We start from the raw sequence: 14,971 nt of genomic DNA on the forward strand, positions 1-14,971 counted from the left end.
CACGAAATGAGCCAATCACACAAAACACTATAAATTTTGAAAAAAGGAAACAAATTTCTGCCGTTTATGTCCCGTTTTTGTCCAGGTCATGTCATCACTCCACAGTCATAAACATGTTTGTTTGGACAGCCACCTTGCTGCGTCAGCAAAACAGTTTGTTATTGGTGTTTTGGTATCATCATTTTTGCCCTTTTGTTATTATTGTTATTACTGTTTTTATGAAGTTGCTGATCTTCCAAAGTCTCTAGTGGGAAACAAAAGCTGCTACCTGCACACTAATCCGAATTTAAATAATTCATCAACAACGATGCACTTTTTGTCTCATTGGTATTTTAAAGCATTGATGTTAACATGAAAAACTAATACTATTTCAGTGTGGCACTAAATAGAGTCTGTTGCCAAAATAAAGGCTCACAACTGGAAGAAGTCTTTTTAGTACACTGACGCCATCTAGCGGCGATGTTGGAGAACGACATTTTGTTTTAACTTGTAAGCTAAAGTTTATTTTGGATACTCAGCCACTGTTCCAGGGTCTGGTGGTGGAGCGGACGTATTTTATTGATGAAATTTAAACACATACAAAAGATCTTCACTTCAACTACAACTTTTAACTTTGATAGAAAAACCTCTTAAGAACAGAAGTATCACTCGTTTGTTTAATATATATAATAAAACATATTCATTTAAAAATAACATTTAATATAAGTAAAAAAAAAAAGTCTTTTAATTTACCTTTAGGGCTTTAAGATAAGCCCCAAACAAGTCGAACAAAATACACTTCTTTATCTCCTTCCGACTGCACTTATATTATACAACTAGTATTTGCAATGGTTTTTCATTTTGTGATCAATGATATTGTTCTTTAAGGATGGTGCAAAATTATATTCATTTATACTAACTATATATATATATATATATATATATATATATATATATAGTGACATACATTACATAATCTGATAGATTTTTCTGAGGCGATTTTAGAACGATACCCCAAAATTTCCACTAGATGGCGCCAGTAAGTTAGATTGTCAGAAAAATGTCAAATGGCTATAAAGTTAAAATAAGTAGCTCCTTAATAAAGTAAAATAAACTAACTTATACGTAGCGTGCTTAGAATCTGGTCACATCTAACATCTAATTTATTATTGTTTTATACTTTATTTTAAAAAGTTTTTCTGCTCAATTTAGACCAGCTTTTACAGCAACACGTCCTGGATGACATCATCAGTTGTTCGCTAGCTATGCTAATTCTCCTCAAATCTAAATTTGACCGCATATGGAAGAAATATCTCATTTTTATTTTTAAAACAATTAATTTATCATTGACTTTATATCCTGTGCAGTTATGTATTGTGTATGTATGTATTATTTAAGACAGTAGGCCTTTTCAGTATTTCAGAATTGATTTATTCTCCCCAACATTTAAAAATATTTACCAAACATAAGCAGACAAGACTGTGCATTGCAGCACCTCTGTACAGTTTGTACCATGACACCATAAATAAAAATCTATAAACATAGTTTACATACAAATGCTATTTCGAGATCCATTAAAGACAACAAAAATAATCAGTATACAACTTTTACAAAGAGATATCCCCTTATTACTCTTTATCCTTTACAGCCCAGTGAAAAAAGCTTTACAGAGCGCCAAAAAATGCTTTTACATTTTCCATGTAGGTTTATATACATGAAGAAAATAACAATACAGTCTTTTTACATCTCAGCAACCTGCAATCAAGGCCTTCATTCTGTGATGCACCAAGACAAAATGTTAAAAACACAAAGAAACATGAAGAAAATAAACTAAGCATTTTGCCGTCATAGACGTCGTTTCTTTCCAATTAATCCAATACCTCCTTCACATCCAAACATTTTGGATGCAATTAAACACAATTTGATAAATGATGAACACTCTTAGGTTTTGTTGAGTTTGGTCAGACTAATCGCCCAATTTTGACATTATCAAACTGTTGTATAATAATATTTTGTGACACTTACATCCTAGCTCTCTCTGGACATAATTAACCATATCTTTATGACTAGATTATGTGTTCTGTATTGTTGAACTGATTTATTACTGATCCTGAAAAAGGTGAAATTGTTGCAAAGACAGAAAGCTGGAGGTACTTTGTGTTGAGGATCTAAAAGTACACTTTCAATGAAGATGAAATCTGGCAAATCAAAAAATGTAGGACACTGAAGTACAACAGCTTGATGAGGTGAATATTTAATTATTTCCTGGTTCAATTCTTTGAAGTCATAAATGCTAATTTGGCCAAATTACAAATCAATTCAGGCATGATTTTTGATGCTCTGAAAGTCTATGCTTTAATTTTAAACAATTAGGATTTTAGTAAATTGAACAAAACATCGGCTCAAATGTGAAACATGAACAGAAATGTCATTACAGATATTTTTTGCCTGGTGTTTCTGTGCTACTGGCCAATATTTAGTTTTACTAAACAGCTTGTAAGAACTACATTACCCATGAATCCTTACTGAATGAGTCTTTCCACTTCAGTCTGTTAAATGCCACACATGTAACAAACCTGAAGAATAAATTAAAACAAATATCTGAGGAAACGAAAGAAAAATCTGCAAAAATATAAAATAAAAAATATCTGCAGTCCTTAAGAATGATCGATATGAAAGGTGAATGTCAATAAATTAAAACATAAAACAAAAATTATTTAATTTTAATAACAAAGCTCAACTCAGGGAAAGATTCATTATATGCAGAATCATTTTGGTTAATTTAGTAGATTTTGGTTTTCCACTAAAACCCAAAATTCAATATCTTAGAAAATTAGACCAATTAAAAACTCAATTCAGAAATGTTTTATAATAGTTTAATTTATTAAGATCCACCTGCACAGATTAATTTAAAGAGCAAAAGTTCATTTTTTATGGATGGCGAGTCCTTTTGGTGACTAATATCTGCACCAAGTTCAATAAACAAAAATCACATTTTGTCGTTTTAAAATGTGCAAAATTGACGCCGGCTACCGTAGAAAAAATAAAAAATAAAGTAACATAAAACATCCCAAAGCAGCTTTAGTTCAGGGTTTAAGGAAAAATAAATCCAACTCTGGTGCTAAACTCCAATAACCTATAAAAAAGAAACGGGGTAATACTTTAAATTATTTTCTGCATCCATAACCGTTAAAATTTAGTTTTCATTCTTTACATTTGCTAAACCAAAAGGCACATCACAGGGCCTTTCTAGAAACCGGTGATCTACGTTTTACGACGACACATCTGGACAACAAGTTGTGACATCTTTGCTCAACAGGGGGACAGGACAGATGGGTGAGAGGTCACTGACCTTTGGCCTCACTCTCCACTTAAAGCTGTAAACGCGCTGCGTTCTCAAACATCCCTTTGTGATCGATCAGCAGGGTTTTGTTTTTTATTTAAAATGCAGCTCACACTATTCTGGTTGTGGGAATATTTACAAGCATCAACGTTTGCCCAGACACAATGAAAAACAAACAGAACACCTTGTTTTATTTTTATTATTAGTTATTTTTCTTCATCAGGCACTTGTATGAATGACGCTGGAGGCATAAATCAAAAGGAGTTTACGTCTCGTACCTTCAGCCTTTCAGAAATTAAAGTTTGTTAAAGATACGCTTTCCTCTAAACGCTCCACATTATTTAGAAAACATTTTTGGACCACACTTTAGTATTTTCCTAAAGGCATGTTTATAAAGAACATAAAAAAATGATCAGAAACTAAAACGTCTGGTTCTAAACAGCAGATGAACTGAAATTCAACACACCTGGCTTCTTTTTTTGACCTGACCAGGTAACCAACCACCTGAGCCAGGAATTAGGGGACAGAAGAGAAAAGCACCATCTGTTGAAAACAAGACTTTAACCCAGGAAACTAAAACCCACATTTAGACCAAAAACACCTCAAATGTTCCTGTACGCTTGGAAACGTGTGAATCCAAACTGGGCTGTACATGGCTCATTTCAACAACGTAAATGTAGCTTAGCTTAAATCATAACGAGAGTCGACGCTAAAATATAATCTGCCTCCATTTTTTGAGGAATATTCACTGAAGACGTAAAACAAATGCCTCAAGAAGAAAAACGACAACCCTAAAGGTAAAAACCCAAGTTGGTTACAGATGCAACATGACGGATTTCGGGTTTTGGTTGAAAGGTTACAGATTAGAGATGCAACAATCAATTTGACAGCGATTAGCTACGTCTATTTTCCTTTATCAGCTTTGAGAAAATGAATCAAAACTAAGAACTCCCAACAGTATATACACTGTTTTTGAGTTTAGTAGAAATCAGATGAAAGTTAGAGACTTTCGTCTGTTGGGAATAATCATTTTTTTAGAGACGGATCGCTGCATCTCTCTTTCTATCGACAACCAGCAGCTACTTGTGGAAGACAAACTAGACGTTTTCAAACTGCGGCACGTTGTTGTGTCTGAATATTGTGGCTCGGTCTCTCGTCAAAATGTCTGAAGCTGCTGATTTAGTTTCAGCATCTTAATAAATAAAAACGAGCAGCAAGGCTGTAAAAAAACATGCCGTCCAGACATGGAGGGACGCGGGAGAGGAAACTTCTCTGGCACGTCACAATCGGCTCGTCTCGTTTTTTTTTTTTTTTTAAATCCGGGACAAAGAGCACTTGCCTTCAGTCTCAGTCCGGAGCGGGAGAGGGAACCCGCTGCTGCGAGGCCCGAGCGCCTCCGTTACACCACGAACTGGTGGTTGCTGCTGTGGTTTGCCGTGTACGCCTGCCGGCTGTACTGGAAATGGTCGGTCAGAACGTTGTTCCAGTTCTGCTGCTGGTCGGAGCCGTAGAAAGGCCCCGACCCGTTCGCCTGCGTCTTCTCCAGCATCGGGTTGTCGAAGGACAGCAGGTCCTGCGTGCTGGTGGGCAGCTTCTTCTTCTGCCTGTTGGCGTCGTACTTAGCCTGACGACGAAGGAGAAAATGGGAAATTTTAAATGAAATCATCTCTTATGAAGCCAGTCTGTGCTAAACTGAAACTAAACAACCTGGGAGAATCATGGAACAATAAAACATCAAAGTAGGTTTGAAAATAACATTTCTGATTTTTTATAAACAGATCCAATTTTAGTCAATTTTTTAAAATTTTCTACAAATTACAAAGTTTTCCACCCTTACTTGGACATTAAGCCTTACATGACTAATAAGCAATTGATAATAAGTTAATTTCCATTCTGATTAATATTTTTTGAAGGAAAATTTGTTTACAGAGACATCATAACCTATTTTTTTATGGTTGTGTTTTTCTGTTTTATTTATTGTTTTTGGTTGCGTTTTAAGTTGGATCTTTAAAATATCTTACAGTTCCAGTAACAGTTTTTTATTTCAGTCATCCCTGTGATTTGTACAGAGGAGTATCAGGCCATGTTACGAGAAATCCTGTTTAATTATGAGAATACAGTCATATTAGCAGAATAAAGATGCCAGTTTACCAGAAAAACGTCTTAAAATTTTGAGAAAGACGTCGTTTTAATGAGAGAAAAGCTTCTAGAGTCATCAGGAGCTGACATGAGCAGCTCAATTTTTGTGGTTCGTTCTTGGAAACAGAGCTGGCCGTTTATTCAATCGTTTCAAAGTCCTGCTACTGATGATAATTTGATGCTGATTAAAGGTGAAGCATTTCATTATCTTCAAACTGAGACCAGAGCATAGCTTCACATGATGCTCAACGTTTTAATTTTTTCATGTTGCAGTTCTCATAAAACTCCTACTTCATTCTCCTAATATCATGACTTTGTTTTTGTAACGTAAATAAAAAAGGTTTGGCTCTAATAGTCAAAGCCCAAATAAACAGAAAAGTGAAACAAGATGGCCGCTCTGACATCACTCTGGACATCTGACAACACAAGGATTTCTTTGATGGAAACAAAAATTAAATCTTCAAAGGACAAAATTCTGATTAAATAAATTTAAGATCCATTTATTCCCCAACCCTACTGAGAAGTACAGTTAGGATGAAATCTTTATATCGGAGTTTAATCTTTGCGTTTGAAAGTCGTTCCTCTAAATTTTTAAGTTTTCTTAAACATTACAAAATGTCTCCACCACTATTATGAGCTTTAGCATCTCAGAAACTAAAGAAATACTCTTAATGTAGACTCTCTAAGGAAGCTAAATGTCCACTAAACAGGCAGGACGTGTGACACTTTAAATATTATATTGATTGTACATGATGTAGAGGTAGATTATTGACTATATTGTTATTGAATGACTGAATGAGAGGCACCTGAATGAGATTCTACTGTGGGAAGGACCCACCTTGTTGTAGAGGAAGACCCCGAGAATGGCCGTCATCATTCCCAGCACGTTGGTGAGCGTGACCGGGTTACGCAACATCAGCAAAGATATACTGATGACCATGATCCTCTTGGTGGCGTTGGCGACGGCGTAGCTGAGAGGGCTGACGAGGTTCAGAATACTGAAAGCGATGACGTTCTGGGCAAAATTACAGAAGCCGCTGATGAGGAGGAGGAAGAAGGTGCCGGTCCATTCCGAAAAATCCGACTGAAAGGGAGGCAGAGACCTAGTTACACTCCGTTTAGGTTAATTTTATGATTAACTCAAAATCATAAAAAATAAATCTAGTGTGGTTACTCACCATATCCCCATTCACAAGAAACACAGAGAAATCCACCAGGACCCAGGTGGGAACCATGAAGAACATGGCATTGAAGCCCAGGACGTTCAGGAGCCTCAGGTGATGCACACCTGTGTCACGCAGCACCTTCAACAGAGAGGAGGGGAAAAAAAACTCTCTAAAAAGAATAAAGAAATGAATAAAACCCAAAACTGCTCTAGTAAACAGCATGTGGCTGTGATGACGTTCCATCTGAAATCCTCCATATTTTACAGTGAAAAAGTACAAAACCTTACAAAATATTTTGTCTAGTTATTACTACTAATACCTCTGCAGACTTGAAAAAAAACAAAACTAACTTAGAAATAAGTTTTCAGAAAGACAAAGGAGCTTGTTTTAGGTCAGTAATTCCTTAATATTGGCAAAAAAGCTAATTATTTCACATAAATCAACCGCCAGCGCAACCATTTCTTTTTAATCATTATTAAGAATTTACTGACCTAAACCAACCACCCTGTTTTGCTGAAAAGTAACTTTTAGGTCAGTTTTATTTCAAGTGATTGAAGATATTTGCATAAGAAAATAGACAAAAATATATAAAATTGTGCTTTCAACTCAAACATACTTTATTAATCCTCATTTAATCTCAAAGGGAAATTCAATCAATTAAACTTGCAGTTACAAACAGGACTAGTTGAGACGCTCATATCATCCCTTTAAATGAACTTTTAATTGAGAATAAAACTCTCTCACATTTTAACTGTGAACTTATGAAAGCAACCAAATGTCAAAATATTACCAAAAAGAGTTTAAACACCGATTCTTTCCGTTTCAGCTGAACCTGATTTAATCTTCATGCTGAATGTGAAGCCGCCTCACCTTTTTGGAGAAGATGTTCTGCAGGGAGAAGCAGAGCGTGGCGGCGAGAGCGCTGATTAATCCCGAAACGTCAAAGGAAAGCTCGGTGACGGTGGCCAGCAGCACGCCGCTGATGATCGGGATGAGCGACACGTAGACCTGCAAAACCAGATCGGGTCGGAGGAAAGAGTCAGGATCCAAACATAAATCAACAACCACTTCCTGTGCTAACCCAGGTTTCATCTCCTACTGCAGGTGTTCAGGATTTCTCATTTAGTCCAATAAATCATGCTTAAACAAAATGGTTCTGATTTCTTTGTTTTTTACAACTGGCCAGTTTAATTTCTAATGATCGGCGCCACAGTTAAATGAACATCTGGATATTGTGAAGTATAGGCTTGTCATGATAAATTTTGCTGAATGATGAATTGTTCCCACAATTATTGCGATAAACGATAATATTGTTGTTTTGAGACCATTTTCAAGTAACATACTGGTAATGGCATAATAATCAAAATTCCCCCTCTCACAGACCAAAATAAAGTTTTTTTTTTATAAAAACTTTATTTTTGTAAAGAATAATTCGCACTGGAACTGTGATATTTTAAATATCCAACATTAAAAAAAATAAAAATAAATAAAACAGGAAAAAAAACGACACAACCATAAACAAAATTTTCTTTCAAAAAATATTAATCAGAACAGAAATTAATTTATTACCAATTGCTTATTAGTCACGTCCAAGAAAGGGCTGAAAAACCCAATAAAATATTTTTTAGTGGGTTAGACTTTAAAGATCAGGATATTTTCAAGGCCATTAAAATTAAAATTTTAGACAAAAACAACTTCAGTTAGCTTTATAATTTGTTCACAACATATTTTATTTTATTACACACCAACTCCTTTCGCAGAACATGTGGGACAAATGATTGCTGCCACATAAAAAAGGAATGAAAATAAAAAATGTAATTAAAAATGTGAATGGAAAAAGAAATAAAATGACTAAATCCTAAATACATGCAGATGTTTCATCATCAGGTCTTATTTTTCAAGATAATTTAGACTTAGAACTAAAATTAATTAATTAAAGGCTGTTTATCACCTTCAAGAAACAGGAAATCAAAACAACTGCATCTCCACCGAAACGAGTCAGAAAATGAAGAGGCATTTTCATAAGACGACTGTAATCGGGAAATGAAAACCAACATTTCTTTTAAACAATTTTTCATAATCCATTCAATGCTTGTGATGAATGTTAGAGAATAAGAAACACAGAAGCCCAAACAAATGTTTCCATCCACCGGGGACGACACCTCACCGGTGGAAACCGTCATTACAGGCACCAGATCATTTGCATGGTCCTGAGAATGAGAGGCGAGCTTTGGTTTTTATGACACGCACCTGTCACTGAACTCAGCCTGAAACTGAGAAAACACAAATTTAATGAAAAAGAAAAGCTGAATAAAACACTATTATTTACTGATTTAACAGCAGGCACCAGTGCCTTTATGCAGTTGTAAAGCCTGGTTTGATGAAGGCCGATAATTGTGTCTTATTTAATGTTGCCAACAAATTCACAGATTAATTTTGTAAGCATTTGGCACAAAAAGAGAAAAAGGTTCAAATCTGAATGCGGCCGTCTCTGGCTGTTGAGATTCTTTCGCATGAACAGAAATGCAAACAAAGGTAAACTCCACTTTGTCTCAGCACTGAACTGCAAAGTAAATATAACACCCTGATGTCAGACACATAAATCTATTTCCTGTTTAACACGCAGAAACGTTCCTTCACCAGAACGGGAAACTGAGGAGCATCTCAGAGCTGAAAAATACCAGCTTCATTTCAACTACAGAGCCAGAAATCAGAGGGAAACGGTTGACTGTGTTAAAAACTGCGGAAAGATGTTTCGTGTTTAAAGTACAAGTAAAAGAAATGCAACAGCAATGTAAAAACACAAAATCTTACCAAGTATTTTTGGTCTAGTTTCTACTGCAAATATGTCAGTACACTTAAAATAAGACAAAGCTAACTTAAAAGTTCCTATTCAGCAAGATACAGGCGCTTGTTTTTAGAAAACTATTTATTAATATTGATGGAAACATATTAGTTCCTCCGGCAGATTATTTCACTTATAACACATGAGAAATGTAAGTGAAATAATGAAAAAGTGTTGATGAAAAAGCACTTTCTCATTAACACTGAGGTATTATTGACTTATAACAAGATGCTACATCTCACTGAAAAGTTACTTGAATGTTTGCTTTGTCTTATTTCAAGTATTTAACATCATAAATACTTGGTAAGATTTTGTGTTTCTGCAGTGAAAATCTAAGTTTATTTGGAGATTAGGAGTAAAACAGGATTATTTGTTTCTAAATATATTTGATGCTCATGCAACTTGACTGCAGAAAGAGCCGGCCGGCCTTTAAACTGTGACCGGTTGCCATGGTTACCCGCTGTTTTAACATTAGCCAGCATACTACAGGGTACAGGGAACCAGGAAATGACTCAAACACATATTTGAATGGCTTTTTGTTGTGCCATGTGAGAAAAATTAGTAAACAAAGATATGATCTAAGGCACTGCACACCAAAGCAATGCAAGAACGGCTGGTAATGATGAGACACAAGAGCCTGATTTTAGTCAGCAGTGTGAAAACGTCCCAGTTTCAAGTGATCTGGAACTGGAACGACGAAGCAGTTTCACAGAAATCACTCATTTCCCATCTGGATCGTGAGTGAGATACTGATTACATTTGAATATTTTGAAAATCTGAGTGTTTTAGTTTTATGTGTACATTGGAGGGAAGAGTTATTATATCACTGTTTTTTTGTTTTCAGATCTTAGGATTTTTTTTTTTTTTTTTTTACAAGCATTTTGGTTTAAAAATAAACCAAATGTCAGCAGAAAACATTCAATTTAAAGTTTCTTCTTAGTCAAAAGTCAGTCAGTGAATTACAGTTTGGTAATTGATAAAGTATTGATTTTATGTGATTCTTAGCCTTGTCTGCAAAGTGACGAAATAACTGATGAATGTAAATGTACATAAAAACAAATATTTTAAATAATATTGATTCCATTATAGTGTGCCACAGAGAAGCAACTTTAAAACTTTTGGATTGTTTCATATGATCCAATTAAACGCCACTTTTCATGTGAATACGAGTCTGAAGCTGAAATCCTGAAATAACCAACTCTTTATGGTTTTATTTACACATTATATACGTTATAATGGATTTAGTTTATGTAGCGTTTTCTATAATAAGTAAAAACACAGGATGGGGAAAATAAGCTTATTTTCTTTATGGACTTTAATCCGTATAGTTTTATCCTTTATGGATGAAACTTTATTTATCCACCTTTAGTAGTTTCAGCATAAAAAATGAATAAATCAAAGTTCATTAACTCCATACAGGATGTAGAGAGTTAGGGGTCTTCTATATGTTGTTATTTTTGCTCTGTGGTCTGTTTTAACCACCAGTTTGGATGCTGCTGCAACAACTTGTGGTCACTGAACAGTTTTTAAAAAAGAAAAGGCAACAATCTGCTTGACAAAAAACAGAAAAATCCCTCCAGGTTTAAATGCAGTGTTGAGCGAGAGTCCAAAGATCACCCTGATTTAACATCGGCTTTCCTCGTCTACAAAGGTTTATCCACACCCACAACATTTCTAATGATATTTACGATGATATCCTGAAGTCTGTTTGTAAAGCTGAACTACTGGTTCATTCAGCACAAATTCTTCACAGTCTTTACTTTCATTATTCCCACAGAGAATCAACCTACGTAAAGCCTCTTAAATGTCAGATACAGAATGCAGGAGCTGATGTGGATGACCCCTGACCTCTTGGAGAATGCCAGCGACAGACGCTTCGGCAGGCGGCTGTAACATGAGATGCAGCAGAGGCACAGTCGGCCCGCTGTGCCACATCACCGCTGCCGAGTCGCAGCCTGAAACACAGCAGGACTTGTGCTGCGTCTTACGCTCTGGACCTACTCACCTTTGTAGTTTGCTTCTCCCTCATTATAATTCTCGACAGCAGCACCACCCATATCGGCATTGTGGCTTTGACTGTGAAAGAGACAAAGGGGGGGGAAATGGGATGGTGTCAGTTTTAAAAACGATGAGGACTGCGGTTCCTCAGCAAGGAGAGAGCGAACCGATTACGTCTGAGCTGTAAAAAGTTAATGGCAGGTCAGAGCCGGGTCCACACCTCTGTCAAATAACACACGACGTCGTTCACTGAGTCACGCCTCGACAGCGGTGCGTCATGTTCACACCGACAAAAGAATAAATGAATCCTAAACAATGCTGAGCAACCAGATTCACTGCATAGTTACTATAATAGGAATTAGGACTTTATGTATTAAAATAATAAACATTCAAAATAAGGTGCAGACAAGACATCAGGGGATAATTTGTGATGTGCAGGCAGTGTGTTGACCATAAAAAAAATATTTTTATAATAAGAATTTTGATTTATTGTCGCAAAAAATAGTGTTAAAAAAACAGATTAAATTGATATTTTTACTATTTTCTCTACAGTTTTCTCCATGAGAGCAAAAATATATCAATAAATTAGTGATATAAAACACTTCTTAAAGTAGCTGATGTTTGTGGCGCTATGAATGCTTTGCCATGCAATTACAGTAAAAAAAATTAATAAATAGTTCTTTATCATAATTTTTATTGTTATCATAATTGAGCTATAAAATAGTTATAAAATTCTAAGTCCATATCGTCATAAGATCTCAGATATTATAAGAGTCGACCAGCTGAAACAGGGATCAGAAAACAGTCAATGGAAATTAGAGATGCACTAATTAATCAGCCAGAAATAAAAATTACACTAGATTTTTCCCTATCCGTTAATCAACTAGTACAATTTGGTTAAAAGAATAAAAATCAAAATAAAGACATGTTGTCGTGCAAAAATAGGGACTTCAGCATGCAACATCTTCCTTATTTTGTTGAATTCAAAACAAAGTCAAAGAAAAAATAAATCATGTTTTTTTCCTCTTATGTTTTCAAGTTTTAAAAAAATGGTCAAAATCACAATCGCCAATAAAAACCTTAAATAAAATGCTTATTTGCTAGAAAAAGGCTGTTAGTTGAATCTCGAATAGAAAGACACTATAACAAACTCTTCACAATACACAACTAACTGAATTTAAATATAGAATTTTAACATTGTTATGCTAACCTCCATAATAAATCAACTTACTTAAATAGATGAATGTTGTGATAAACAATTGTTAATTACACAGGAAATTTCTCAGAAGATAGAAATAGATGGAGACAAAATGACAACAGAAGGGAATAAATAGACTGAACCACATATGAATCATGAATGGGTTGAAAAAAATCAGATAATCTACAGATAATAAAAAAGATTTGAAGGTTGTATCTTCAAAAATATGAAAACGATTCTCATTAACAAATACATGCAGAACTGCATTATTATTGCTAGTGCTTCATAAATACTTTTATAACCTTGGAAACTATCTGTGGTTCTTCTGCCTGAAGATGTAGCTTAAAACAAATTATCTGATAAATTATTTGTTGCACAGACATATTTAAATTGTGTACTTTTAGTGTTAAATAATTTGTATTAGGGGGTTTACTAGAGACAGAAAAAAAGGCTGTCACACATTTGTCACAGTACGAATGTGGGATATGGCTCCATGTTAAATAATTAAATTACCATTCCATGCAATAAAATCTCTATCAATCGGGCCGACCCATAACCTAAACTACTACAATGTGTAAAATACTTACTGATGGAGTATAGCTTGTTAATAAATATATGCAAATATTGCTCAAGGGGTCAAGGGACTAAATCTGACTGCAGAGGCAATTAACATTTAATAAAATAAAAAGACTCCCAATTTGATCAGAGATGGGCAATGTACTCAAAAAATATACTCAAGTAAGAGTAACACTGGTTCAATATATTTTTACCAAAGTCAATAGTGGCCATCCAAAAAATAAAGTATTTGTTAAGAAAGCTACTACAGTATTAATTAAAACATTTTAATGCTTATAAATGATGTTAGATGGACAAACACATATAGTTATGTGCAAATTCTGCTATTTTAAAGACTAAATAGAAAAAATACTACAACATAATTACAAATCAGCAAAATTCAGGCTGAAAAAACAATTTTTCCAATCTTTTTTTTTTCTTCCCCAATATCAAATTTTCAACACTAACGCAATAGGTAAATATACCTTTCACAGAAAATATATATGTATCTTTTTGATCTACAAATCGCTCAATAGATAGAAAATAACAGAATAACAAAGCTTATGTTTACACAAGAAATCCCCTTATAAACTGTAGGTTTGTGCTGATTTTGATTAAAACATTATTGTTCTTCCTTTAGTGAATTTTTGCTCAAGGGTAAAACTTATTACAGAAGCAAAAGTAAAAAGTACGGTGTAGTAAAACCACTCCTCAAGAAAGTTGCTAAAGTAAATGCAACTAGCTTATATCCGCCTCTGAATTTAATGTGTCATTTTACCAATGAATCGGGGCATTTTCGGGATCACTACCGTAACAGATGCATTCAGTTACCCTGAGTTTAAAAACTGAAGAAGCATACTACTCCTCCCCCTTGACGTATTTCAGCTTTAATTCAGTTGGCTAGCAAGCTAACAGATGGTATTTTACGTAAAATCACTGTAAAAATACAAAAGTAGAGTCAAAGGCTGCATTTTAAAAATAATTAGTGAAATAAAAGCTTTTCTGTTTGGGATCTACGTGACGCTGCGGTCTGCCAGACTCTTTAAATGCCCTTGTCGGCAGTTGGCCAGCCGTTAGCCGCAAAGCTAATATCAGCTGACGGTACAGACACATCATCAAGTTGCCCCGGATAACAGGTTCCAGCTGGCCGGATTTAACATTTTCTACTCACCTGTGTGTGCATACGAAACAGGCACCTTCCATATGCTGAAGTGAGCCGAAACGGACGCGAAGTATTTTCCGAAAGCCAACGGGAGGATGTACCACCGGTAGTACCTGCTCGGCAGTTCAGTTTTGGGGACTCCCCATGCCCTCAACAGCGGCGGGAGGAAGACGACAACAGAGATGATGTGGAACAGAGAGACCGTGACGGGATACGGGAATCCGTTGAGGATTATTTTGTTAATAACGTTGCCTCCGGAGCTCACCGTGTACCAAAACACACATAGGACAACTATCCGAATCCCTTCCCCGACCGGGGTCCGCGCCACCGCAGCCATCTTTCTGCGCGGAGTGACGAGTCACCACCGGTGTGTGTAGTTGTACCGGGGCGCAGTAAGCTCCGTCAGACCATTAATGAATGAAGTGTTCTCCTTCCGCTCACAGATTTCAAAATAAAAGAAGCTAAAAGCGCATTTCAAGAATGTACTACACAGAGTACATTGCACAGAGAGTGAAATATTTCAAGCGTTTATTTCTTAAAATAAGCTTATTTTCTGAAAATTTAATTACACAGCTTTACATCATGA

At 35.4% G+C, this 14,971-nt stretch overlaps 1 protein-coding gene across 1 annotated transcript; it reads right to left on the minus strand.

The window, feature by feature from the left end:
- Positions 1-1,392: 1,392 nt before the first annotated feature.
- Positions 1,393-14,819, minus strand: slc35e1 (solute carrier family 35 member E1). The gene is made up of 6 exons (XM_015022501.1): positions 14,395-14,819; positions 11,478-11,548; positions 7,498-7,635; positions 6,640-6,765; positions 6,300-6,545; positions 1,393-4,946 (listed from the first exon to the last, which is right to left on the minus strand). Exons 1-6 carry the CDS (start codon positions 14,720-14,722, stop codon positions 4,722-4,724), a joined length of 1,134 nt encoding a protein of 377 aa, XP_014877987.1. The 5' UTR covers positions 14,723-14,819; the 3' UTR covers positions 1,393-4,721.
- Positions 14,820-14,971: the final 152 nt, after the last annotated feature.

The sequence above is a fragment of the Poecilia latipinna genome, unplaced genomic scaffold, assembly GCF_001443285.1.
Source record: "Poecilia latipinna isolate Pla-1442-1.1 unplaced genomic scaffold, P_latipinna-1.0 Scaffold3030, whole genome shotgun sequence".
Classification (NCBI taxonomy): domain Eukaryota; kingdom Metazoa; phylum Chordata; class Actinopteri; order Cyprinodontiformes; family Poeciliidae; genus Poecilia; species Poecilia latipinna.